Genomic DNA, 27,305 nt, shown 5'->3' with positions numbered 1-27,305 from the left:
ATATTGAATATGGGATATTCCAAAAAATGGTTTCATTTTGAAAATCAAACAACAATTCTTCTTCAACTTAGTTGGTTTGAAATTTTTTCAGCCGTTAATTTTAACCAAAACTTTCAACCAAAAATTAATTTCGATTTATTTTTAGAAACATATTAATTAACATTTGTGACATATTAAAGTGATTTAAAGAAGTCAACTTGATTTTAAAGATTTAAATGCAAAGATCTTATAGAAAATATTTTGACTCATAACGGCTTTTAAAAATTTAAATGTAATTTGATCTACAACAATATTTTTCAAAGAGCTGATTAACTCGGTTAAAAATTTTGTCAAACATTTTTGCAATTTTAGAATAAATTAAGCGGATTTAGATGATACAAGGAAATTCAGTTGTAACTGTTAATTTAAATCATTTAATTACACTTCGAATGATCAGTGATAAATTCCATTAAAGTTTGGTCTGTTTTCAATTGTCAAACAGTAAACATCTTTTACATTGTTAAGTAACTTATTTCCATAAAGCTGTAAAGCAATCAATTCGATTACAACGGATACGCATGTTGTGATTTACATTGCATGAAGTTCTTCCTAATATGGATACATACAATAGTGTAAGTGATTCCATAATAACTCAAACTTATTACTTTAATCTGTGAATTATCAAAATTACTACAGCACGAAAGTTCATCGATTGAATATTGAATATCTGTTAAGCAAGACAAAAGTGATGCAAATAATTTTAATCTGTATAATCATCATCAATTGGTTTCCAATTACTGACAGAATAATTATGAGACATCAGATGAGAACAATCCATTTAATTATGCAAATTGTATTGGTACTACTTTCCATTGTATGTGTACAGCATGGAATGAGAATCAGCACGTGAGCAAAGTTTATTCCTTCCGTTCCGAAAATACCTTAAATATGCTTAATATGAAAGTTTTAAAATTCTTTTTAATTAATTTTTTTATACTACGAGAAAATATTCATCCCTCAATTAGTAATTAAATTCTTCCTTTCCTATACATATTTTCCGATACCCAAGGAAGATTCTTTTCACTTTTTATTCGTATTTTATTATATTATTTTACATTTTTGTTTGCTTTCCGATGAAGCATGCATAAATTGGTTATATAATGTCAGTCAGTTACTGATTGTTGCAACTAAAAGCACGCAACTGATTTTTGTAATTACTTTGTAACATTTGGTGCTACAATGTTTTATAACTTTATGGGCTTTATGATGAATGATTTTCCAATTTTATTATTCCATGACTGCCTGACGACAATGTGACGGCGCATTTCGACCTATTTTTACAAATGCCACTCAGGTACTACAATATGAAGCATAAGCAGTTACAACAATCTTCGGTTTTCCGTAACTCCGGTATTTGAATTTGTGTATATGATCCATGGATCCATTCAGTAAATCTAATTTGGATCGCCTATCTTTCTAGTCAATTAATCTAAATCATTTATGATCCGTTGCACCATCTTACGTTGTTCACTTCCAACTTTCGTTGCATTGGAAGCTTAAGGTAGGATTGTGGAACTCAGAAGTGCGAATTCAACGGAAAGTTGTGGGACCCTTACGTTACTAACTGAATTATCAAGGAACAAAGCTTCTTATATCGTGATTTCTAATTTAATTTTTAAAGGCAGGAATGGGAGCAGTAAAGAAGTCTTACTGGAGCTTAAATATCACATCTAGAGTTTATAGGTTTATGTGTTGCTCGTTAATTAGTCTTTAGGTACCGATAAGACAACTTCACGTCTTACCGTTAATACACCGACATAGTGATTGCCCTAGTATTGTGCTGTTCGTGTTAATTTCTTATTACATTCAACTGCGCTCTTTTATCAAAACTGATACTAAACTTTACAATCCTTCCTTTAAAATTGTTTTAATTGAATTTTACGCTTTTTCATAAAAATCCAAGAAATTTCAGAATAAAAAGCAGTTTCCCTTTTCTTGATAGCTCAACACGATTCAGATATTTGTTTACCATAAAGTTTCTAATATGAATTTTACAGAAGGTATTTACAGCTCTACTAAATGTAAAACAACATTCAAGAAATGATTCCGTCAAAATTGAAGGTTTAAGTTCCAATTTTTACAGAAATTATCGATACCCTTTAAAAATATCAAAATGAAAAGGAATTAAAAATTTAAAAATTGTTGAAATTTTAAGCATATCAATTAATTTTTTCTAAGTTCCGTTCATTTATCGGAAAGAATTAATAAAGATTTTCATTAGTTTCTGCTTTTAAAAGTTCTTATTTTTTTCCAAGGAACAGATGGAAAAAGTTTTTCAATTAACTTTCGTTCGAAAGGTTTTTACTTGTCTTAATTGATAACAGACGGCAATTTTAAAGAATGTAAGGTAAAATTGACACAAGATTGTTTCACTTCCTTGTATTTTTCATCAATTAAAATGGAATTATAAGAGATGTTGAGGAACATTTTTTGAAATTTAATTTAAGCTAAATCGATAAATAGTTAATTACGCTTTAGTTCTTGAGTCTATTGCTTGCTGTTGTGTATGAGTTGGATGGGGTGTCGAGCCATATATTGGCAGACCTGCCAGTGCAAGTGTAACCCTTCTATAGCCTAGAGGTAAGGCAACAGACCAGATATCTGTATCGCTCTTTTGGGAGGATCTGAGTTCAAATCCCACCAGAAATCGGATCCCTCAATTCCCAATCATCATGTAGCATTGCATCCGTAAATGGCCTTCTTCACGACTATCTCGTCGGATGAAGCTAAAAAACTCTCTAACTCGGGATGGATCGGTCACAATTTAAAGAAGCGTGAAACAGACATTGCGAGACAGGCATTGTTTTTAGAACGTAAAAGACAAAAGAAATGTTAATAGAAGGAAGGACGTACAACCGTAGAGAAGGAAGCCAAAGCACCAACACAAGAAACTATCAGAATTTGCCGTTCTGACCAGGAACAAAAACCTGTTCAACCGCTTTATTACAACACCCTATGATTCACAGTGGATCAATAGGAACTAATCATCATTAAGCAACCGTCCTTAAACCAAGGTCAACAGCTTATATTGGGATCCGAACCCACTCCTTTCTTGACAAAACTTCTTTCAGTCTAGTAGGGGAAGCTGTGAGTCTCGTTTCAAAAGCACATGATTCGAAAAAGGATATATGGTGTCAAAATTACCCAAGTCAATTCTTCAAACCATGAGCCACTACCGAAGCCACTACTTCACCGAGTCACTGTTTTCACCACAAACAGAATTGCTGCTTAAAGACATTAAAACCGAAGTAATTTTTCCAACATAATTCTTACACATTTTCATCCATTGTTTAGTTCTCATGATGCTTCCTCGTGTAAATAGAAATGTCTTAAGAATCTACAAATGAAATTATGAGAAAGACAAATTCTATTTAAGACAGTTCCAAGACACAAAAAAAAAACAAGACAGTATAGAGGAACTATATAGAAAAGGATCAGTATGAATTTATGAGAGCGGATCAAATGAAGCATTTCGGTAAGAATGAAAATTGTAAATCCTAATTTTATCCTAAACAAGCATCATAGAAGCATTGTAGTGAAGCACGTAAAGTTGTTTAGTTGATTAAATTCGTTACTTTTTTTTATCACCTGGAAATGAAGGCACATAAATTAAGTTATTTATGACGAAAATGTGACCGGATATAAAATTATAATGAAAAGCAATGATGCCATTGGAGATTATATGTTGTTGCTAATACCGTTCTTTTCACTTTTTTCACCTTCTACTTCCGTCGCTGATGATATTTGTGCTGTTGATTTTCTTTTTTTTGTACATTTAATCTAGCTCGGTTACTGAAATAATGGCATGGTATGAGGAAATAAGGCCGTGATTTTTTAAAGAAGCATCACAATACAAGCCAAACTTTTCATCTTTTTTTTGTTGTTGCCCATTTCCACCTTCTTCATCGTCCTTGTACCTCATGCAGATGATGGAAAACTCACGGATGATCTCTTTTCTCACGAAAATATGCAAATCGAATAACTTCAATAAATTTCCATCACCGAAATCAACGCACAGAGAGAAATAAAATTGAGGAAGAGGAAGAAAGGCATTGAAAATTCAGTCTGCAACATTTTTCATTTATCATGTTCTTTCGTCTTATTTCGCCCGAAATGAATTAATGACATCAATGGAATTTTTTTGTGGGTTTAGCAGTTTCCTGTATAGAAATCAAGTCTTATTTAAGAATCTGAAGTTCATTAGGATATAATCTTTAAGATTTGTGCTGTAAAAATAAGCAGAATTGAGGATTTAATCCATAAAAATAAAGTTTTTCTTTTTGAACAAAAATTTGTCACAAGGAAAAGAAGAAATAGAAAACTAAGCAATATTGAACATATGGTGTGCCTGATAATCTCTTTTTAATCTTTGGAAATTTGTCCATTTGATAAAAAATACAAGGCCTAGAAAAGTGAATTGAAGTGACTCGTTGGAGCAGTGGTTTCGTTCATCGGGATTTAACTATCCTACACCTTTCAGTGATCTTGGGTTAGAGACTAGGATTAATGTCTGAATAGCTCAAATTAATTAATTGATTAAAAATCCGATCCCAGGCGATCGAGTCCATGACTGACTTAAAGCCCTGAATTCTGGTTAAATCCGACACCATGTTAGAATCATCCAGACTTGGTACCGAATTTCCGATAGATTAATGCTGCAATGGGACCCGTACGCCCCATAAAGGAATATTGTAACAACTGAAATTGCAAAGTGATAAATTTGTCACTTCTTAGAGATATATGAAACCAGAGCTCATAGTTGTCTAAAATTTTAAACAGATTGAGACTAATTTTCTGTGTCGACTTCGAATTCTGTATGAAACTAATAACTTCCTAACCAACTAGATCATTGAGGTTATATTTTCTAATTTCATGTATTACAATTCCATTTTAAAACGTTGACATTGTAAAGCTACTCAAAGTGAACAGGCTTCGATGGGCAGGACATATGATAAGGAGACCCTCGGAAGCTTACAGTAAAAAAGTATTAAACGCGACTTCGTAGATTACAATAAGGTCGAGTGGACGACCAAAAGGCATAAATAAGTACAATTTAACAATTTATTAATTTTAATTTTTTTCGAATTTTTGTGAAGTTGTGTAAACACAAAAACGCTATGAAAAAATTCAAAATTTTCCCAAATTGGCAGAATTTAACTACTTTAAACCAGTTTTTGATTAACTTTTGAAATTTTGCAATGAGCCCCCGTGTGCCTCAGCCAAGGAAATAAGTAAGTAAGTACCTTAGAGGCTCATTATTCATAAAATTAAAAGCATTTTTGTAAAAACTGAATATTGATTTCGATGCGATGAACACGAAGATGGTTTTTGTCAAAAATGTTCGTTTTTTAGAACAACAAGATAGACTATTTATATATTAACCTAAATATCCAGGAAAAGAGAAAAAAGCCAATTACATCAAATGGGACAAGTTCTAAAGAATATTGATTTCGATGCGATGAACACGAAGATGGTTTTTGTCAAGATGAAAGTCTCAACAGTATTGAATTTAGTATTGGAAATGGGCAAGTTTCGAGCCTGAAATGTAGGATCAAATTACAATTTTTTAAATCAAGGTTTCGAATTAAATTTGGCTCTAGTTTCGGTGGCTATTAGCATATTATCGTCGATACTATTCGGGTTCGTTCTAAACATTCCAATCATTAGGTAATCTAGTAGTTCTCGAACTTTTTGTCTCTCGCTACACTTCAAGCGACCCGTTCTTTCGAGTTCCAACATGTCAGAATTTTAAATTAGGCTTGATTTCGTACATTAAGCAATCAAGGTATCTTAACTTCCCCTAAGAACAAATTTGGTGCCTTGGCTGAATTCAAACCGACGACTTTCGAAAAACCATACCAAATTTGAGTCAAGCGCCTTACTTTATAACCAGCAAGGTACTTAATTGCTTAATGATTGGGATATTTCATGCATATTTAGGATATATGAGGATAATATAGGATAATATGTTAATAGTTTCCACGCCTGACCTAAGTAGCTAGAAAGAATCAAATTCCAAAACACATTTTTAGGATGATTTATCATGATTTATTTTATCATTTTTTTCTTCTTCAAATATTCATTTTTTAATAAAATTGTTTTTGTTTCTTGTTACACTTCTGTGAGGATTAATACCTCAGAGTTAAATGAAGTTCTACTTTTTTATTTACAAATTGCGACAAAAATATTTCATTTTTTACCATTTTTTTTTTGTTTAGTATTACATTAAGGAAGAATTTGAAAGAGAAAGGAAATAAAAATTGTGATGTGAGCAATATATAATGTATTTTTAGTATATACTATATAATGATATAATGTACTATAAAGTTCTTTATGCACATCTATGAGAAATGCACATTAGTTGTGTCACATATAATTCCTGTATGCAAAGAAGAACGAAGAAGAATAAATGTCTTTAAATATCATGACACAACTAATGTACACTATAGACTTTTTAATGCATTTTTCATACATTTTTTTATCATACGAATTTTTTCTCAAGCAATTTTTTATCACAATTTTTCAATGAAAATTTTCATTTTTTTTTCATATTTTTTTTTTTCGCATCATTCATGCTCGCTCATTCACATTTTTGTATTCTTATTTTCATTTCCACCTCGCTTTTGCTTGTTTTGTCAAGGGTAGGTAATCAGTAATGCTGATGACATTTGTTGTGGATTTAGGAAGCTTTTGTATCATGCTTGCTACTGCTGACATTTATTGCCACCCCAAGTGGACAAATATACATTAGAACTGGTCATCAACTAGACATTCACATGTCGTTAACTAGTTTTAACGTATTATTGAAAATTCGGAATCATTTTAAGTGATCGATTGATGTTTTGAATACATCAAGCAGTAAGTTGAATGGAGAAAAAGCTAATCAGAAGTAAGGATCCCGAGTTAAACATAAGATGATCATGTTCGAGAGCGTTGCTCTCAGCTTATTCTGCTCTTGTAAACACGCTCTTTGTCTGCTAGCCAGGGAGACTACGATTATTCGATCGAATGTCTTGTTATGAAATTGACAATTGATATTGACATGTCTTGAAATTGACAAGTTTATATTTCGGCTTTCGATCGACTAATCGCAGCATGTTTCACTTGGAATGTACTAATCTTTATAAAACTGATTACATGAAGCTTGAGCTCGATTTAGAAACAGTATTAATTATCATAAACATTTCTATAAGTTTCTATAATGATCCATTCCATGATTGTTAATGAATTTAATGAATTAAATACAATGAATTATCCATATCCGAGCGACACAAATGAAAATATAATAATTCGGCGTTAATCAGAGCTCGGATAGTAAGGAATAATCAAATAGAGTTGCGAACTTAAATATCACAGAGTGAGAATCAGAACACGAAGCCGACTTGAGTTTTATATGCAAGTGTCGACTTTTCCATGCAAAATTCGTGTCGACTTCGAGTTCTGGTGAGATCAAAAATTTGGAAATTAATCGAATGATTGAGAAATGTTTCATAGGACTGGATGCTTCCAATGGAAGCCTAAATTTGTTCTAAAATCGTTAAAAATCATGGATGATCAGGATTTGGCTTTGAAGTCACTAACTTTTGTTGGATCATATTTTTTGCCCTAACAGACAATGACCATGCTTATCTGAATAAGCGGCCTCAATCAAATAACTGAGCATACTTAATTTTGGGAGAGTACTCATGAGGATGCTCCTTGCCTGTTCGGGTTAACTATTTAGAATTGATCTATAAGAAGCTTTTTTCAAGTTTCTAAGTAGAACTTAAACTAAAATTTATTCAATTTAAATTCGGAACTAGAAGTCGACTCGGATTTTTTATGAAAAGGCGATTCGACTTCATGAAGGCATCAAGCTCAATTTAAATACGCAAGCTTAATTACCGATTGCCTACCCTTGACTCATTAGAATATTTTTTAAGCTTTATTTTTTTGTCATAATCCCCGAAAGCAAAATTAATAATTGTCTTTTTTTTTTTTGTCTATTTTTATCTCAATGTATGCTAGTTTTTTAGATGAGAAATAAGGAAGAATAAGATGAAAAAATATATGAAATTTTTATTATCATTACAAAAAATATATGTTTTTTTATTTTATATACGGACGCACCATAAAGATGAGAATCATAAATCTAATTATTGAAGCAACATTCATTTTCTGTTTTTTTTTGTTGCTGTTCTCTCATTCATGTACTTTTAATGAGGTTTTTCACTTGCTGGCTGTTGTTGTTGTTCGTAAAAGGGATTTATGGCAAGGGGGCAAGAGGTGGAAGAAGAAACAAAAATAAATCTTTTTTATTTCCCTGATTTTTTTACATTTTATACAACTCAATAAAAATATCAGATTTAAAAAGTTACACAATCGAAATATTTGTTTTTTTCTTCCTTTTAAAATGCACATTTCAGATGAGTAAGTAGCGATATGCATGTGTATTTCCGTAAGATGAAGTCATGATTAAAAGCTGCTAAGTTCTGTCTTTAAAACTTATTTTTCATAGAAAGTATTAATTGATATAAAATTTGCAGTAGGTCGATGTCGACTTGAGGCTGCTACGGTTTGCTAAGAACCAGATATCGAAGTCGACTTCAATTTTGGATGGAGCCGAGTCCAATTGAGTCGACTTCTTCATACAAAATCCGAGTTGATCAATTGCAAAAAACCAATTAAAATTTGCATGGATTTTTTTTTCTGCTAACGCTTGTGAAGTATAACATTTCATACAATTCCCAATCGGTTCTTATCGAACTGTAACTAACTCAAATTGACTTCGACCCATGAAAATTCGTAATAAATGGAAAATTTGCTCCTTAAAGCTACAATAATGAGCAATTTATTAAAAATAAGCAGACATCATCTCATGATCATACACAGACATATCAATCGAAAAATATTACTGAAACATTGCAGTAATAATAAACCTACATGCCTTAAACTAATAGAATCTATATATATATAAAATATAAAAGATAAATTATAATAATAATAATTTGTTGCACATGTCTATGTCACTATCGACATAGTTTCCATTCATTCAGTCATTCAATCCACATTCAAATGGCGTCTAGTTATTTGACATTATAATAATCATAATAATTGTTTATAGTTTTATACTTTTTTCTTGTTTTCACACAATTTAAAAATTAAATAATAATAAAAAAAAACTCATCTACACTCCATTCGTGATGCAAGAAATTGTTAATCATAAAAGAGTCTCTCTACAAACAGCTTTTTTTTGTTGCTTTTTTTATCAATCATTCACTCCCTTGTGTCTTATAAATTATCTGGATGTTGACTTTGTTTACGTTTGCTATTTTTTGTGTTGGTATCTTTTGGATTATTTAAGTCTATAGAAGGTCTCCGCGGATTGCCAAGTGTAACAAGTGCACTTGCCACTGCTAATCCCGACGATTGCCCTGAAGGTGAATGTGGCAAACCGCCTGAGAAGAATAAAAGAAAAGAGAAAGAAAAAAGATGTAGATAAAGATAAATAATTACAGTCAGTATTATTCTTTCGTCGTTATGAATTATATTTTAGCGCAAATTTTACATAATCAGATGGACTCATGACTTTTTGGAGATACAGATTTGACTGGAGATTAATTCAAAATTAATTAAAGAATGTCAAATAGATGTTTGGAAGGATAATGCTGAGTGAACCGGTTTATGTCTAGCTAGATCAGTGTTGTCGAAACTTTTTTAAGCCACGATACATGCTTACTGTGGAATATTTTTCGCGGCTTATTTGAGCTTGTTGTACGACACATCAATATGTCGTGACACACAATCTTGTTCTTTGACACACCATGTGTCGTAACAGTTTGTACAACGGCTTATCAATGTGTCGTAGCACACTTTGGACAACGACACACCAATGTGTCGTACCACACAGTTTGGACAACGACACAACAATATGTTGTGTCACACAGTTTGAACAACAACACATTAATGTGTCGTAACACACAATTTGAACAACGACACACCAATGTGTCGTGTCACACAGTTTGGACAACACTGAGCTAGTAGTATGTCAAGTTCTGAGTATGACAATTCTCATCGTGACGACGAGGTAGATCTGGATTAAACAATAGAAATTCTGAGAATTCTAATGACCATTTCTAAGAATGATCTTAGAACAGTCTCTTAGTCGTCCTTAGAACAAGTCATTATCAGACGAGAACACTGAGATATTTGTGGATAATTCATATATTTAGTATATTCAAATATTTCCAGGATAGTCTATTCTAAATAGACCTAAAAGAGCGTTTAATGTTGTAAACGCAATCAATATATTGAAACATGTTCAATTTTAAGAGCATACTCTTAGATATGCTTCTTTTCTGCAAGGATACTCAAGCTTCTGGAACTAGTTCTCAACTACTGAAGACACTGTTAAAGCTTAATTCATTTGCAAAATTATTAAAAACACGAAATGAAAGACTTTACATCTATAACTATTAAGAACTAACTTAAAACAGGGATCAGTCATAAAAAAATCCTGGTTTAATTAGTTATTCCTCGTTATTCTGTATTTAACATGATCCATCCAGCGGTTAAGAACTACTCAAAAGGATTAAAATGTGACATTTACAGTCACTAACAACAGAAAAAGCTAGATTAAATATCTATAAACATAGAATAATGAGAACCATTTGTGACATTAATGCGCTTTGGTCACTTAGGTAACGGACATCAAAAAGATGACTTTTTTTTGAAAAGAACATTTCTTCATGAAAGAAATACAGATGATGAATAATTCATAATGAATTTGTTAATTGAAAATTAAATATTCATTGAAAAAGTTTATTCAAGTGAGAAAGAAATTGGCAGTGGATATAAAGAATTTTTTAAAACTTACCAGTTGGCATTCGCACAAGTAACGATAAGACTGCGGCTTTATTACCAGCACACGGTTCCAATGCAATTGGACTAGGTGAATCTTTCTTACGTTTCTTTGTTACAGTCGTACTTATTGTATTATTCGTATCTGCTACTGGTGTAATCTCATTATATTCACGATCCTTACTATCTATTTCAACCAGAACCTGTATTATTCATAATTTTTTTTTTGTTTTGAGCGAGTGATTGTGCACACACAAGAAATTAAGAGGGATGGAAGAGACGTAATAAGGAAAGATATATGTTGAATAATTAGATGAATTTTAAGATTAAGTAGGAACAAAAAATTGCTCATTTTTTTAAGACAAAAAAGAGATAATAAAAGTTTATGTACCTGTGAGAAAGGTCTTGAAGCCATTTGTTCCATCTCAACAAATAAGCGTTGTCGACGACGAAACATATCATATTTTTGCTTTATTTTCCATAAAATCGCTGCCATTAGAAGAAGCAGCAAGAAACATCTGTAACAAGAAGAGCATACACACGGTAAGATTAGTTTTGTTTTTTTAGGAAAATAAAAAGTTCGATGTACATTTTTGATAACATTCCGTAAATCAATCACTTAGAGGAAAGATAGATTATCTTATCGAAAAGAAGTAAGCCTATTCAAAAGTCAATGACTTTTCTCCTTGCTTTTCACACAAAATTATTGATATGTTGACATGAAATGTATAAGCATGGATTACAAACAAGGTCATTTGTGACTGAAATAAACGTGTTTTTGGCTTTTAGAAAACTCATCGAGGATTATGAAATTGACTTTAAAAATAACGGCCATAAATTATTTAAAAAAATAACTGTCATAAAATATTTGAAAAAACTGACAAAAAATTTCAAATATTTTTTTTAACGGTTATTTTCTTAAAATCAAATAAAGCAGTCAGATGTACGGAATGCTACCCATTTCGTTATTGAAATGCACATAAACAGGAAAAAATAAACTTTTGAAGCCATATTTCCTGTAGAAAAGCAGCAAAAAAATATACTTACGTTGAAAATGTCACGAAGAATTGTTGTAGATTTAGTTTAGGATATTGTGAGAATGCGATTTGTATCCATAAAGGAGGTTGAAAGTCATACACATATACATAAAAAGTAGTTGTTGTCTGATTATTTTCATAGCCAAATTGATATTCTGCTTTCGAAAATCGTTGTCTAAATGTTGTACAATTTATATTCATAAAAAGAGGCTTTTCTCGATCCTGCCCCAATGTCTTCATCGTTACATTCATTTTTGCTGGAACGCTACATGTTATTGTAAAATCAGCATCTATATCAGCCTTAACAGGTGAATTACGGAAATTAATTTGTGTATAATGTCGATCTTCCTTTTTCGACAAATTAAATGTAAATTGATAATCGATTGTGAGGTCATAGTAGCATGAACCTAATTTAGGATCACCATGATAATGATTTGTAGCATCACATTTCTCACAATGATCACCAGCGAGTCCTTTTGTACTACAAAAACATTTTCCTGTTTCAGGATGACATGAAGTCGCTTGATTATTACATTCACACAATTTACATTCACCACCATTAACTGGGCTACCCCAATAGCCAGGCTTACACTTTTCACAATTTGAACCAAATATATGAGCATCACATTGTCCACATGTTGAGCCATCCTTACATGTTGAATGTCCATTACATTGACAACTTGGACAATGAGTAAAATGCCAATGATTTGCTGGACATGACATGAGATCTTGTGGACCAGAATCGCCACCATCGAGACATTTCCCCAGACCTGTATTCGATCCATCATCACACCATCCACAAGCTATTTCTTCCCGACACTTTTCACATGTCTTATAGAATGAACACTGTGATAAGCCTGTAGTCGGTGCACGACATTTTCCTGGAAACGTTGTCCATTCACGACACTGACCGTAAGGAAAACTAGCTGTATATGCATTCTTATCAACGCATCGCTCCTCATTTTGACACCAAATACAATCTTCTTGTGTACAATTTGCACATGTTGTTAATGATGAGCATGCTGGAGGACATGGATAAGTTTCTTCATTTGAACGATTTCCATAAGACATACATTTATTATGATCAACACTCCAGAAGCAAACAGGATTAGACATACACGATTGACATTTATGTAGCTGTCCACATAATGGTTCGACTTCTTTTGGACATTTGTCGAATTGCTTGATAGGTGTCAATGAGAATTGTGAACGCTGTTTTGCGCCTGAAGGATCTGTACATTTTTCTAATACGCAAGTTCCGCGTCTAATGGATGGATTATTACAATAACTACATGATGAACTAGTCGAGACACATGCATGACATGAATGTTGATCTGAACATTGCTGTTGCTTTGCAATATGTTCTTGTGTCATTTCCATTCGACTACGCTTAATACATTTTTGAATATACTCATCGCCACGTTGAAATATTAATCCTTTTTGAAGCTCATTTATTGCCTTACATTTTGAGTCTTGATGATCCCATACACATTTAACACCTGGACGGGTATTTAGACATAAATCAATACGATCTAATGACTCACAATTTCCCGGTGTAAATCTCAATAAATCTGACAGCATTTGACCATCAAATCCTCCATAAATGTACAATTTCTTCTCAAAGACTTGCGATGAATGTCCAAATCTAGCTAAATCGGCTTGTAATTCACTCGGCATAGGTTGATGATGCCAACTGTCACAAAGAACATCATAAAGTAGAAGATCCATACTATAACATTTGGCACCAAAGCTATGACTTGTATCATTATGTGTATTTCCTCCAAATACCATCATTAAACCATCGGAAATGAAATTTGCTGTATGTAAGTATCGTGCCGTTGTTGATGATATTAATAATTTCCATTCATGTGTTTTCGGATCATAACTATAAAGTTTATTGCTTAATAGCTGTTGTGATTCCGATTCACTAATTATTCCACCGTAAACATAAATCTTTTCTGTTAATTCATCGTAACTTGAACTATGACCATATCCACCTTTTACAGGATATCCATGAGTTGAGACAACTTTCCATTCACGTGTTCCTAAATTATATTCCTGTACGGTATTGAGAAATCCAAAAATTGGTGAATGACCAAAAATCACAATCATATAATACTGTGTTTTGGCACCGTCATGTATTGGAACTATATTTGCTGAATGTCCAGCCGATTCTAATGGTAATGGACACATAACATTTGCTGTAACATTACAAGCTTCTGTTTTCACTGTTATATTCTCCCATGTTCTTGCCGACACGTCAAATGCCCACAGTTCATTTGTTACACTACTTCCTTTTATAACACCACCATACATAAAAATTTTGTCACCATAAATCACTGTACTTGCACTATATCTCATCAATGGCGAATTATCAACGTGCACTGTCTCCCAAACATTTCCATTAAAATCATACGCATAAAGCAGCTCGCCTCGCTCATAACTTTCTCCTGTTAGAATATTGTCAGAATTAATATAAAATTATTGGATTTAGATCCAGTTACGTACCTCCAATCACAAACATTGTATCGCCATAAGTGGCACTACCGTGTGATGCGCTGCCCGGAGGAGAAAAGGACTTTGTATCTGTATCGATCGTCTCCCAATATCCATGTGATGCTTTTTGCTTGCAATCAGAGCCAGCATACTCATTTGTACAAATACAACGATGTCTTTCTCTATCGCAATGTCCATTTGGATATGAACAATTATTTGGACATTTTGGAATGTGACACGCTGTACCCATATATGCTGCATCGCATGTACATTTTCCATCGTCTATGCACACACCATGACCCGAACAGATTAAGGCTGTAATGTAAGTAAGATTAATATTATAGACTGAGTTAAGAATATGCTGATAAATAAAAATACTTACATGAATCTGTCGTTGGACACGAGTCGAAGCGATAAGAAATATTAAAGCCTGACATATTATAAGCATCATCACTAAAAAAGTGAAGTAATGTTGCACCTGAATTAGCAACAACTTCTGGAATGCGACGAATGGAGAAATTACTTTTGTACATTAAGCCACTGAAACGAGAGAGAATTCATAAATAATGACTAATTGCTCATAAAAATACGGAATAATTTTTTGTTATGAAAAAAAAGCATTTCGTAATCAATTGCAAAAAAAAATGTGTCTAGCAAGGGATCGATCAAATTCAAGGCCTTGTGAACTTTACTAGTTTTAGTTTTGTAGACAAACTGACGGAATGATAAAGATGTGAGGGCATAAATTATAATTTAATGAGTAGTTTGCGGCAATGCATTTATAATCAGTAGTCAAGTGAGACTAGATCGATTAGACAAGAGTTGTTGTGCGTATCAAGTGTCGTCTTCGATAAAGATTGTGTGTGACTAATAAAAAAATTTTATGGTGAAAGTGAATTCATATCTAGTATACCTAAATACAGCGAGTAAAGGACTTTGAACACTGTCACCATCATAAATATATAAGTGATCCCATGAGCACTCTGTGGCAAATTCTTCAAGATGTAATCGTATTCGTTTTGGTTTCTTTTTCACTGAATTTGTGTTATTTGGTGATGATGGTTGAAAAGGACCTCGAGCATCTATGAGCCACGAACATTTTACGCCTATTGAATAATTTCCTATGCCATCATGTATCGTTCCTTTTGGCTCTGTTAATCTGCGAATTAAATGGGAACATATTAAATAGGTTTAAATTAAATTGAGAACAATTGTAAACAACGGGAAAGTTGTAAGCAAAATTAGACCATTGAACTCAATTGCGAAAAAGTCTTTAAAACTCCAATTAATGTAAACCTGATGATTATCACTTGATTTTTATATTCACATAGTTCACAACAAGTTACTTAATCAGCAGTTCCAATAGACGGAAAATAGTGAATTCGTTGGTAAAATATGGAAAAGTTTCAAGTTTTCTTATTTTACCTTATTTTTCCTGCACAAAATTCACAATCCTTCCCCTGCCATCCTTCATCGCACTTTCTTGTGGCATTTAATTCACCATTGCACTTATTTACTACTAATGTGATGAGATAAACTATAAAACTATTAATTATTTTCATTTTTTAGTTCATTATTAAAAATTTTCATTCCCAAAGGAAAAACCTTACAATTTTGTACGGTTTTGGGATTTTTAAAGCGATGCTTTACGTTATGTTTTAGGACTTTTAAAACGTCTTTTTATGATCTTTTTTGTTATTGACGTTTTGATATTCGCCTGCTATGATAAATAAAATGAGATTCTATTAATTTTAAAATTGTCAACAAACTTGATACTTAAAAGTTCACAAACTTTGAAAATAGTTTCTTACAACCAATAAACGGAAACTTTGAATTTGAATAGGTACATAACGGTGCAATCCGACACGAAAATTGTTTAGAAATCTATTTATCAAAGTATTCTATGACAGTGTTCAAAGTTTCTCAACTAAACTTATTTAAAACATTTAATAAGAATAAAACAGTTGTTACAGTAACAACATAACATCAAGTGTCATTCAGTAATTAAAAGAATTCCAATTGTGAAACAAGTAGTACAAATTAAGTATTCTCAATACGAGTGGACTTACAGGTAAACAAAAGAGTTTTCAATGATATTAGAAAAAAATGAAAATAAATAATTAAAGTGCTTTTAGCTATTGCTGATTAAATGAAAACTAGTTTAAAATGTTCAGAAACTCGAGTACTATAAGTTATAATGTAGAAAAATTCTGATAAATTGTGTAAAGTGGTGGAAATTCGTGAAAATAATATTTATTCATTCAAGTTGAAAATTTGCCTTATATTCGTCACGAATCAATTAAATTTGGAAAGCGTTACCAAAAATGTCATCTCTACGAGTAGCTGTGCGGGTTAGACCCTTCAATAATAGGTATGTGATTCAAAAAAGTCATAATAAACATTTTGACAATATCATCCAGTTCTATGATTCATTTGGTATTTCTTTTTGTTGCAAAATGAAGTCAGCTGTTTAGCTTTCATTTCCTTATCTCTCTTTTCGACGTCATTTCTTTCATTATTTTTAATCGTACTTTAATAATTTCGTTTCTTTTCTATTTATTTTTTGCTTTGTTCACAGAGAGAATGAACTTGGCGCAAGTTTGATTGTTGAAATGGATGGCAAGAAGACACGGCTTATGAAACCGTCAAAAAATGCATCGACAATGCGCGATCACTTTCATGACTTTACATTTGATCATTCTTATTGGTCATTAGATGAGAATGATGATCATTTTACAAGTCAAGAACAAGTTTTTAATGATCTTGGAACAGATGTCGTTGATTGTGCGTACCAAGGCTATAATTTCTGTTTGTTTGCGTATGGACAAACGGGATCTGGGAAGACATATACAATGATGGGTGATTCACATGATAAGACACAACAAGGGTTAGTGCCGAGAATATGTAGAGAATTATTTAATCGAATGAAAACAGGCCAAAAAGAAGGAATTGGCTATAAAACACAAGTTAGTTATTTAGAAATTTACAATGAACGAGTACGTGATTTACTTGGTCCACAAAATGTTGGACATTGTTTACGAGTACGAGAACATCGAATACATGGTCCTTATGTCGAGAATTTATCACAACATACAGTCAACAATTTCGAGGAGATTTATGACTGTATGATGAGAGGAAATGCTGAAAGAACAACGGCCTCAACAAATATGAATGACACATCTTCAAGAAGTCATGCAATAGTAACAATAACATTTGTTCAAGCCGGATTCCTTGATAATATGCCCAGTGAGACAGTATCAAAAATTCACTTAGTCGATCTTGCCGGAAGCGAGCGAGCAAATTCAACCGGTGCAACAGGTCAGAGGCTAAAAGAAGGTGCCCATATTAATAAATCACTCGTAACTTTGGGCAGTGTCATATCTTCTTTAGCTGAACTTGCGAATCCAAATGCTTCAAAAAAGTTTTATATACCTTATCGTGACAGTACATTAACATGGCTGTTAAAAGATTCTCTTGGTGGCAATTCAAAGACAGTTATGTTGGCAGCAATTTCACCGGCAGATGTAAATTACTCGGAAACTTTATCAACGTTACGCTATGCTAATCGAGCCAAGAATATAATTAATAAGCCAACGATTAATGAAGATGCAAATGTGAAAATAATTCGTGAATTGAGAGATGAAATCTCGTCATTACGTGCAATGTTAAACAGTGGCTCAATAAGCTTAAAAGAGCCACATTTGCTAGAGGATTTACAAAAGAAAGAAGCACAAGAGAAAGTTCTCATAGAAGAATGGTCGGAGAAATGGCGGGAAGTACAGTCAATATTACGTGAAGAGAAATCGTTAGGATTAAAAAAGTCAGGTGTTGGAGTTACATTAGATTCAGAAAAGCCTCATTTAATTGGAATTAATGATGAAATAACCGGCGTGACATTGTTTACGTTAAAGGAGGGTGAAACATTAATTGGAACAAATGAGGCAGATCATCCACAAGATATAGTTTTATCAGGTCTTGGGATATGTTCAGAACATTGTCGAATTGTGCTAACATCTGGGACTGCAATGATACATCCAAATGAAAATGCACAATGTTGGCTTAATGCGAATCTTATAGAACGTCCAATGCCAATATCTCAAGGTGATATAATACTACTTGGACGTACGAATATGTTTCGTTACAATAATCCATCAGAAGTAGCAAAATATCGTAAAAATCCAACCAGAACTAATCGTGCCGACTTATCAAGATTGTCACTCATAGCAGCGTCTCGAGAAAATTTATGCAATAGCTTTATATCGGATGATGATGGCTCAACAAATTCATCTCCATATAAAGCACGCTATCAGCAACATTTTCTTATGAATGAGCAGTTTGTACGTGACAATCAAGAGATACAAGATGAGCATAAGAAAATTCTTGAGACAATTGAGAGTGCATTAAAGCAACTAAATCTTGAGCGGGTTAAGATGCATGATCATTTTAAGACAAAAGTACTAAGATATACGAAGGAGATTGAATGTTTAGATAAAAGGCAGGCAGATAAGTTAGTTGTAATTGATTGTAAAATAGAGGAGCTTCTTGCAAAGCAAGAAATGGTATTATGGGAGAAGAATAATGAGCAGACACAGGTGAGTTTACTTTTTAATATCCATAATTTTTCATCTGGTGCATTTTCTTGGATGAAAGAAATTCAGTTTGAGTTTTTTGACCGTTATTTTTTGAAATTTTTTCTGACTTTTGTATCTTTGAATATTTTTTGATCGTTATTTTTCAAATATTTTTTGACCGTTTTTTTGGAACTATGTAATTTGAATTTTTTTTGACCGTTATTTTTTTAAACAAATTTTCTTAATTGCTGAATGGAATTTCATCCAGATACCAGAAAATGCACTATTCCTAGTTTGAGTATTACCATTTATTATATTTTATTTTCCTAATTTTGTAAAATTTTTATTTTGTGTTAAACATTTAGGTTGAAATTTTGAATCGTCAAATTAGTGCATTATTGACATCATTAGATTCAAAAAAGCGTGATTTCTATGAGTTTGTTGCTAGAGAATTACAAGAGCTACAAGATTGTGGAAAAATTAAAGAGGTTTTTATTTTATTTCATTTTTTCACTTTTTATTATTTATTGTTGAGTTTCTCTTTCGGAATTGGTGTTTCTTAGTTTGGAAATAGAAATTTTTCATTATGTAGATTCTGTGGCATTGAGAATTTTTGCAAAGTTTCTTGCTGAATACGATTGCTTCAAATAGCTAGTTCTGTTCATTAAGTTTCTATTGTATTTGAAGCTAATCTGATTTTTAGAAATTGGAGTAACGGATTATTATTGCTGTATATCGCTACTTTCTTTAAGAATTAAGTGGTATTCTTTTGTATTGCATTAAACCAACCCGAGCAGCACAATGTTGTGAACTGCATAATATCTCAAAAGGGTCGAAAACAGCCATCATGGTGCCGTCAGGGCAACTGACGATTTTGTGTCTTATCGTAAATAAGGCAACGTATTGGTGTCCTAACCAACACGTTGTTCCTAACAGGCAAAGCGACCACTTTTAGGTACAATAATGGCAACTCTGTTCGACGTATGTTTCATGAAAGCATGCTCTTTGCCTGTTAGGGTGTTCGGGCAAGTCAATAACATACCAAAAAGTAGAATTTACTTCCAATAATCCACAGAAATACTCCATTGTACATCAATATCAGTATGAAGCATTGCCAAAAAATTCACAATTAGTAAATAATATTTCACTATACAGTTTAGACTAATTTAAAATAATTTTAACTCTATTTAGGAACATCTGGAAGTTCTCAATAATACACCAGTACAAGAGGATTATAGTGGTGTGCTGCTTGAAGTCGCGAAATCGTTGGATTCATACTCAAGTCAATATCTGAAAGACAATATTAAGAAGAATGTAAGTAATAAGAAAAAATAAGTAAAATTAGGGTACGTTCGGGAATTACGTATCACTGAGAATCAGAGGATTTACAATTTTGCTAGAGGGTGCAAATGTTGACTCATGATTTTGTTACAAAGCGTTACGGTGAGAGATTGGGAGGGTCGGCATCTAAAATCGTCATTTTCATCATTACGTAATTTCCAAACAATCCACTATCTCTTTGTTATTTTAAATGATATTCAATATGCATATTATGACTTAGTTGCGTTTAATTGAAGCAACCGCATAATTAATCTCGTAAACTTTTAACCTTGATATTGATTTATAAAAACAATATTTCCCTTTTGAATGAATGAATGAATGCCGGAGATGCATTTTTGTTGTTGTAAATCATCATTCTAATGCATATTGATCGATAAAGGATGAATCTGTTTGATTTGAAAATATTAGGGTTAAGACAAGATTTTCTGCGTTTTAGATGCGCCGACCTGAAGATATTGGTTGCATTTTATAGTTCATCCGTGGCTGCAGGTCTGAAATTTTGGACGAACCATAGAAAATATGAATTTGCACGGTTTGGTGTTGTTCAAACTGTGTGTCGCGTCACACTTGTGTCGTCGACATGGACCACATGCCGTGTGTCGTGACACAATTTGAACAACACAGCTTTAAATATTTCCAAACAACTAAATTTGCTATGCACTTTTGGAACTTTTCTTTCAAAACTTAGCATTAAATTAGCAAGCATGTCCAACAATCTAAATCCAATGACAACATAAACTTGGCAATGTTCAATACAATTAATTTCAAATAATGTGTTTGTAGTTGTTAGACTCAGAAAAGCTCTGATAAATTTTCGGTAATCGATTATTCAAACAATTATGGTCCTTGAAAATGTGAATGATTGCTAATGGAATTTCGTTATTGTCAATTTATTTAAATGAATTTCAATTTCCTTTTTCTCAACAGCGCGATGAAATTGAAAAATATGAAAATGAACTGATAGAAAAAGATAACATGCTGGAGCAGTGTCATCGTAAAATTGAAGAACTTCACGAGAAGCTGACAAAATTGGAATCAGAAAATCGTTTATTGCTAACTCAAAAGAGTCAAGAAGAGCAAGATAGGATTCAACTCAAAAAACAATCTTTAACGCTTAATTTAAGGAATAAAACTAGTGATGTACAAACAGATACTCGGGGATTGATTGATTCAAATGGTGCTCAAACTACTGAAACAGAAACATGTGATACTTTCCATACAGCCAATTCAGATTGCTCATTTGCTTCCGCATTACCGTCGCCATTTCCACCGCGACAGGAACATCAAGACAATGATGAATCTCAAGAATCGGAACCAAAGGATATGTCAGCAAATACAGAGACAATATCTGACATTATCGAACATCCGGTAGAACAAGAAGACAAAACAGTCATGAGCGATAGTGGCGTATGTCTCGAAAACAATAAAGTGCCTGAGCCTGAGCCACAAACATCATCGTCTGTTGTTCAAAATACTTTAATGAAACATTTATATGATGGCGACAACTTATCGACACATTCATCGCAAATATTTTATGAGCAATTACTGACAACACAAATGGATAAATTACGTGAAAAAATTGCCACAAAAAAGGCTGAAATTATGAGAATACTTGAAATGGGTGGTGAAAAATCGAAACTTGATGATATGATTAATGACCTTCAGGAGCTGCAAAAGGAATATGTTAAATGTGAAATGCGTTTAGATAATTCACGTGGTAAGTACTTTGCTTGCAATAGTTTTGAGGAACCGATTTTTATAAGACATATTTGTGCCTTCCATTTCCATGACATTATTACAGATGGTTGCCTTTCCGATGGTGAAATGTCAACAGATTTACGTGAAATAAACGGCAGCAGTGCTGACAGTGACGAATCACGTAATAATCCACTTATGATGTCAACAATGTCTACACGCAATAACAGTATCTCGGTATCAGCGAGTATGTACTCGCATACTGGAATTATGACAAGGTCACTGCCAACTATTGAAGGATCTTATCCAATACGTAAGTATACTTATTGATTATCGGTTAATGGAATGCACTTATGAATGGGGTCATTCACAAGTGATGTCTAGAGGAGTAAAATTGTGAATGGCCACTCATAAATGTGCTGTTAAGGCAGTGTTCTTGTGCATTGTGTCTGAGACTGAAACTTGTAGATACACCCCTGACACTAGAACATGACATGCTTTTTAAAACACATAAAAACGAACTGATTAATGGAATGTTGAATATTTTTTTTGATAGAACCTGAACATTCAATTAACATCCCTTCCTACATCATACGTGGAGCGGGAAATAAAACACATTATGAATACGAAATAAGAATTTTCCTGCCTGATGAAAGATGGCTCCTATTGCGAAGATATAGTCGATTTAGGGAGTTACATCTCAGTATGAAAGCTCAATATGGCGATAAGGTAAATGTCATCACATAAATTGTGTGTGTGAGGAATGAAAAAAAAATTTTCAATTTTATACTTCATCCGCTTAATCTTTATTGCTTCCGTTTTTGTTCCTTTCTTCTTAATACTCATCTTTCACTTCTTTTTTTTCATATTCATGAAACAGGTTGCAAAAATCAATTTTCCAAAACGTGAATTATTTGGATCAAATAGTGAATCAGTGGCGAAGACCAGAAGACGACAACTCGAGACATATCTAAGGAGATTATTAGTTGTATGCTCGAGAATACCAGTGTGTCCAATTTATGATGGAAATGGTGGTCAGGGACTAACAAAAAAGTCCCTAATCGAGTTATCAAGTTTCTTTAAAAAGGGACTTTTTGAGAGTGGAAAGCATGGAACTGGATGAGTTTAAGGAACGATAAGATGAAAAAGTTTTTTTTTTGTTTCCTTTTGTTTTAATTTTGTTTAAAGAAAAATTTATTGACTTTGGGAATAGATGTGCTATTGTATTCACTTTGACTGTCTGAATTTTTCTTGTATTTGGAGCTTATACAAGAAAAAGTTTAGTGGATGTCCATGACATCCAAGATTGTGTACTAAATATAAATTATTTATTATTTTTTAAAAATTATTATTTTTTAAAATCTCAAAAAATTCGCTTCAAGCGTCTATTATTATTTAATCCATGTCTCCGATTTTGTGACAAGTAATGACAAGTTTGTCATAAGGATGGGGGTGTAGTATGACACGAAAGCAATGAGGGATGGTTGCAGAACAGACTAAAATTTTATTACGTCAAGTTTTCTCGTTTAAATTACATTCCAATTTATTTAAGTCTGGATTACTTCCTCAAACACAAGCCAGATAGAAGTACCGACGATGAGATTTAAATAAGGAGTGAAAAAAAAGGGGTTTGGCTATAGAATGAAGAGAATATAAAAAAATTTTTGCTATCGTGATTCATGACCCACACTTTATAAACTGCAATGCTATTACATAATCCCTATTTTAAGATACTTGCTAAATCCATTAAACAAATTCTTTGAATAAATTTAATTATTTCCTTCGTCTTTGGATGTTTGCTCTATCGTTATCGCATTCTTGCTATAAGAAAAAAAAAGTTTACATTATTGTTATTGTTTCCTTATAAAAAAAGTTCTTGCTTTTTGGGATTTTTTTGATTTTTTATTTAGCTTGTGTGGATTGTTTGAGACATGGAAGTTCATTTTGAGTATGGCTTCCACTTTGACTGTTCATGATTAGCTAGAATATTTCACATTCAAACATGTGATGAGACTAGCATGTCTCATTTGTAATATTGGTACAAATTGGTCTATCTATAGTTTATTCCAAATTTATTATGACTTCATTCCGAAAGTCATTATTAGGAGGGAGTGGTCTGATCAGAGATATATTGACTAAATTTTTTGGGAATGAGGTTCAAGTATGGTGTCATGAAGTCTTGGTTTCGATGAATTTTCGAGACCGTTACTGAGACTTAGACTAGGATCGAGATTGACACAACAAGGGAATTTTTAGAAGTCTCGATTTTGACAAATCTTTAGACTGATTCTGGAAAATCTTGATCTCGGTCTCAAGAACCTTTAGTTTCAAGCAAGTTTGGTTCCTCACAATCCACAAAACTAATTTAAGTACACACGCCGTTTAAATAATTCTACCTATCCCTAGCAGACATTGATCATGCTCACCTGAATTAGCATACTCATCAAAATAAGCATGCTAATGAGTATACTCAATAAATAGAATATTGAACATGCTTATTATTGTGATCATATTCATGAGCATGCTACCTGACTGTTAGAATAAAGTCTAGTATCTGTTCTGTGCAATCTCAAAATGTTAAAGAAATTTTTAACAGAACTCAAAGTTAACTCGAATTTTGAATGGAAAAGTTGACTCAAGTCAGCATGACTCCTTAAAAAATTCGAGCCAACTTCGAGCTCGGATTTTTATCAATTTTTTGATTGATTTACAATCTAAAGTCAAATTCGTACACTTAAAAATAAAGAACATGTTCTTTGGTACTCATAGTAAGCTAGTGAACACACAATGATACCGTAGAGTATGCTCTTTGTTTATTGCTTATCCACCTCTTACTTAAACCAGAGCTCGAAGTCGACTCAAATTTTACATGAAGTCGAGTCGACTTGATTCAATTTATCCATAGAAAATCTAAGTCGAATTCGAGCTCTGTTTTAAACAGTCTTGAAAAAGCTTATTTAAATATGCTGAATTCCATCAGTATTTGAAATGGTCCAAAAATAAATTTGGAAAAACAAGAAAATTCAAAATTATTGCTAAAGATTTTCTAGGGTCGTCCCTGAATGACCCTACTCAAACAAGCTCCCCACAAATGAAGCAATAAGAATCGCAACCAAAATCAGTAATTTAATTTCACATTTAATTCCCAGAAGTTGGACATCATAAGCAAACGATCTTGATACAGAAATGCGCGTTCATTGTATAATAACTCTCCAAGTTCCTTCCTATTTCTATAAAAGAATGATTTTAAAAAACTGTGATGATTTTTAATAGAAAAGAATGAAAAAAATAAGAAAAAAGAAGAAAATTTGTAATATTTCGAACCATTCTTATGGAAAATCAATTTTCCTTCAATTCTCTTTCGCGCGTCATAACGTCGAATCGCGTCGTAAGGCATCTTATGGCTAAGAGTTGCAACCTTTCCAAAAGCGCTACTTAAATAAAATTTGAATTGGTAATTTGTATGAATATTGAGGCAAATTGCTGTGACATTAATTTATCTCCTTGAATTTTTTAAAATAAGCTATGCTGATGCTGATGCATTGAAATGAGAAATTTTTTTTTATCAATTCTGGTTCATGTAGTCGATATTTCTGAAGATGAACATAGTAATTGGCACAAAATTTATGGAATGAATATTCTCAAGCAATTAAATTATTTTTTATCCTTCTTGTGCCTCTATATCTCAATTCCGTACATATATATTGTAATTTCTAGTTTTAATATAAGACTTGACCGAGCAACACAATTGAAGAAGGCTCTGCCATGGAGCTTTAAAGGTCAAAATGGCTGCTAAAAGTAGGCAGCTTCCATTTTGTGTTAATAAAAGAGATTTACTTACTTACTTTGCTGGCCGTACAGATCAAGTGTGATCCATGGCCTCTTAAGTCAACTCCTGAAGCTGGCTATCGCTTGGCAATTACCAATTACAAGTGTGCTACTATCTCTATCGACAGCTTCTTTCCATAAATTCTAAAAAGAGGTTTTTCGGAACCTTTAAAGTTCCATGCCAGAGCCTTTAAAGCTCAATGCCGGAGCCTTTAAAACTCCATGTATCCTAATTCATTTGTGTCGCTCGGGTTTTAAGCTAAAGAAAAGCTCTAGTTGTGCAATTTAATATATAAATTTTTCGAGAAATGCAGCGCAATCCGAAAAGATGAAAATTTAATAAATTGTGAGTAGCTGATATTAACAGACTGTATATCCCGTAAATGTGTATTTCTCGGAATCTCCTTATTTGTAGCATATAAATTAAGTTTAGTTCTATAATTTGATTAAAATGTAAATGAAAAAATATATGAAAAATAATTGTGGTCGATAGGGAAATAGAATTAAGAATCGATTGAAATTTTGGAGTTTGGAAATTGATCATTTGGTCCTTAATTAAATACACTGAGGAAGTTTTGCCCAAACTATAAACCGCGGCGGTCGGATAACATTAGAGAGCACTGTTTTGGACTAGCGCTAAGATTTAGTCCCGAATAGCACAGTGTGTTCGTTAAAGCAATGCTTACTTTCTTCTTGGTGAAAAAGGGACAATTGTCGCCCAAAGCAATGCTACGTCGTCTTATTAAAGGTTAGACACGAAGTTGCTCTGACGGCACCGTGACGGCTTATTTCGATCCATGTTGTACCCTTCTGAGTAGCTCCAGAAGTATAGTTAATTCTCGAATAAATCTAGTGATCAATAATTCCAAACTACAAAACTTCAATCGATTCAAAACTACAGATTATAACCAAATATACATCACAGTTTTAAAAAAAGACGGAATATCGCAGAAATAAATAGTAATTATTTTGGTACCTTAAAGTATGATATGGAATAAGATATAATTTAAGGTCCCTTCTATACACACAAATAGAATAATTTTTGAAATCGATCGAGAAGTTATTGGGTTATAGCCTTTTGAGGATCTGAAAGAATGTTTCCTGACGTCTACGTTTTGACGAATTTTAGACGGACCAAGACTCCTGAGTGGACAAAAATACGTTAGAAATTGTCATAAAATGGATATTAACTTGCCATCAATTAGTTATAAAGTATTTTTGTCCATTCGGGTATAAATAAGTGAATTTTCCGTATCATTGGTCTTGGTCTCGATAGCTCTTAGCGTTTGATAATTATAATCCATCAATTTTGAAGAATTCCCACGCGTCATACTCGAACCAGACGAAGAGCATACTCATGAATTTGCTTACAAAATTGAACTTGCTTAATTATATTCCCTAACAAACAAAAAGCATACTCTCAGTATACTCACTTTTATGGGCATGGTCATTTGTATTA

The 27,305-nt window shown here is 32.7% G+C and overlaps 2 protein-coding genes across 2 annotated transcripts; one reads left to right on the top strand and one right to left on the bottom strand.

Annotated features, from left to right (window-relative positions):
* Positions 1 to 8,781: 8,781 nt before the first annotated feature.
* dsd (attractin-like protein dsd) lies at positions 8,782 to 16,010 on the bottom strand. The gene is made up of 8 exons (XM_070649663.1): positions 15,837 to 16,010; positions 15,325 to 15,570; positions 14,794 to 14,951; positions 14,424 to 14,726; positions 11,926 to 14,365; positions 11,270 to 11,396; positions 10,895 to 11,081; positions 8,782 to 9,476 (listed from the first exon to the last, which is right to left on the bottom strand). The coding sequence occupies exons 1-8, from the start codon at positions 15,971 to 15,973 to the stop codon at positions 9,310 to 9,312; spliced, it is 3,765 nt and encodes a 1,254-aa protein (XP_070505764.1). The 5' UTR covers positions 15,974 to 16,010; the 3' UTR covers positions 8,782 to 9,309.
* Positions 16,011 to 16,498: 488 nt separating this feature from the next.
* On the top strand, positions 16,499 to 23,255 carry Klp98A (kinesin-like protein 98A). Its single transcript, XM_070649671.1, has 8 exons — positions 16,499 to 16,782; positions 16,990 to 19,003; positions 19,348 to 19,470; positions 20,174 to 20,296; positions 21,251 to 22,040; positions 22,125 to 22,331; positions 22,575 to 22,747; positions 22,899 to 23,255. Exons 1-8 carry the CDS (start codon positions 16,736 to 16,738, stop codon positions 23,139 to 23,141), a joined length of 3,720 nt encoding a protein of 1,239 aa, XP_070505772.1. The 5' UTR covers positions 16,499 to 16,735; the 3' UTR covers positions 23,142 to 23,255.
* The last annotated feature ends 4,050 nt before the right edge of the window (positions 23,256 to 27,305 follow it).

Source organism: Chironomus tepperi, unplaced genomic scaffold (assembly GCF_022539635.2).
Source record: "Chironomus tepperi strain 1889 unplaced genomic scaffold, CSIRO-AGI_Ctep_v1 contig_429, whole genome shotgun sequence".
In the NCBI taxonomy this organism is placed as follows: domain Eukaryota; kingdom Metazoa; phylum Arthropoda; class Insecta; order Diptera; family Chironomidae; genus Chironomus; species Chironomus tepperi.
Note: the sequence above shows the minus strand (reverse complement) of the source record. Positions and strands in the feature narration are given on the sequence as shown.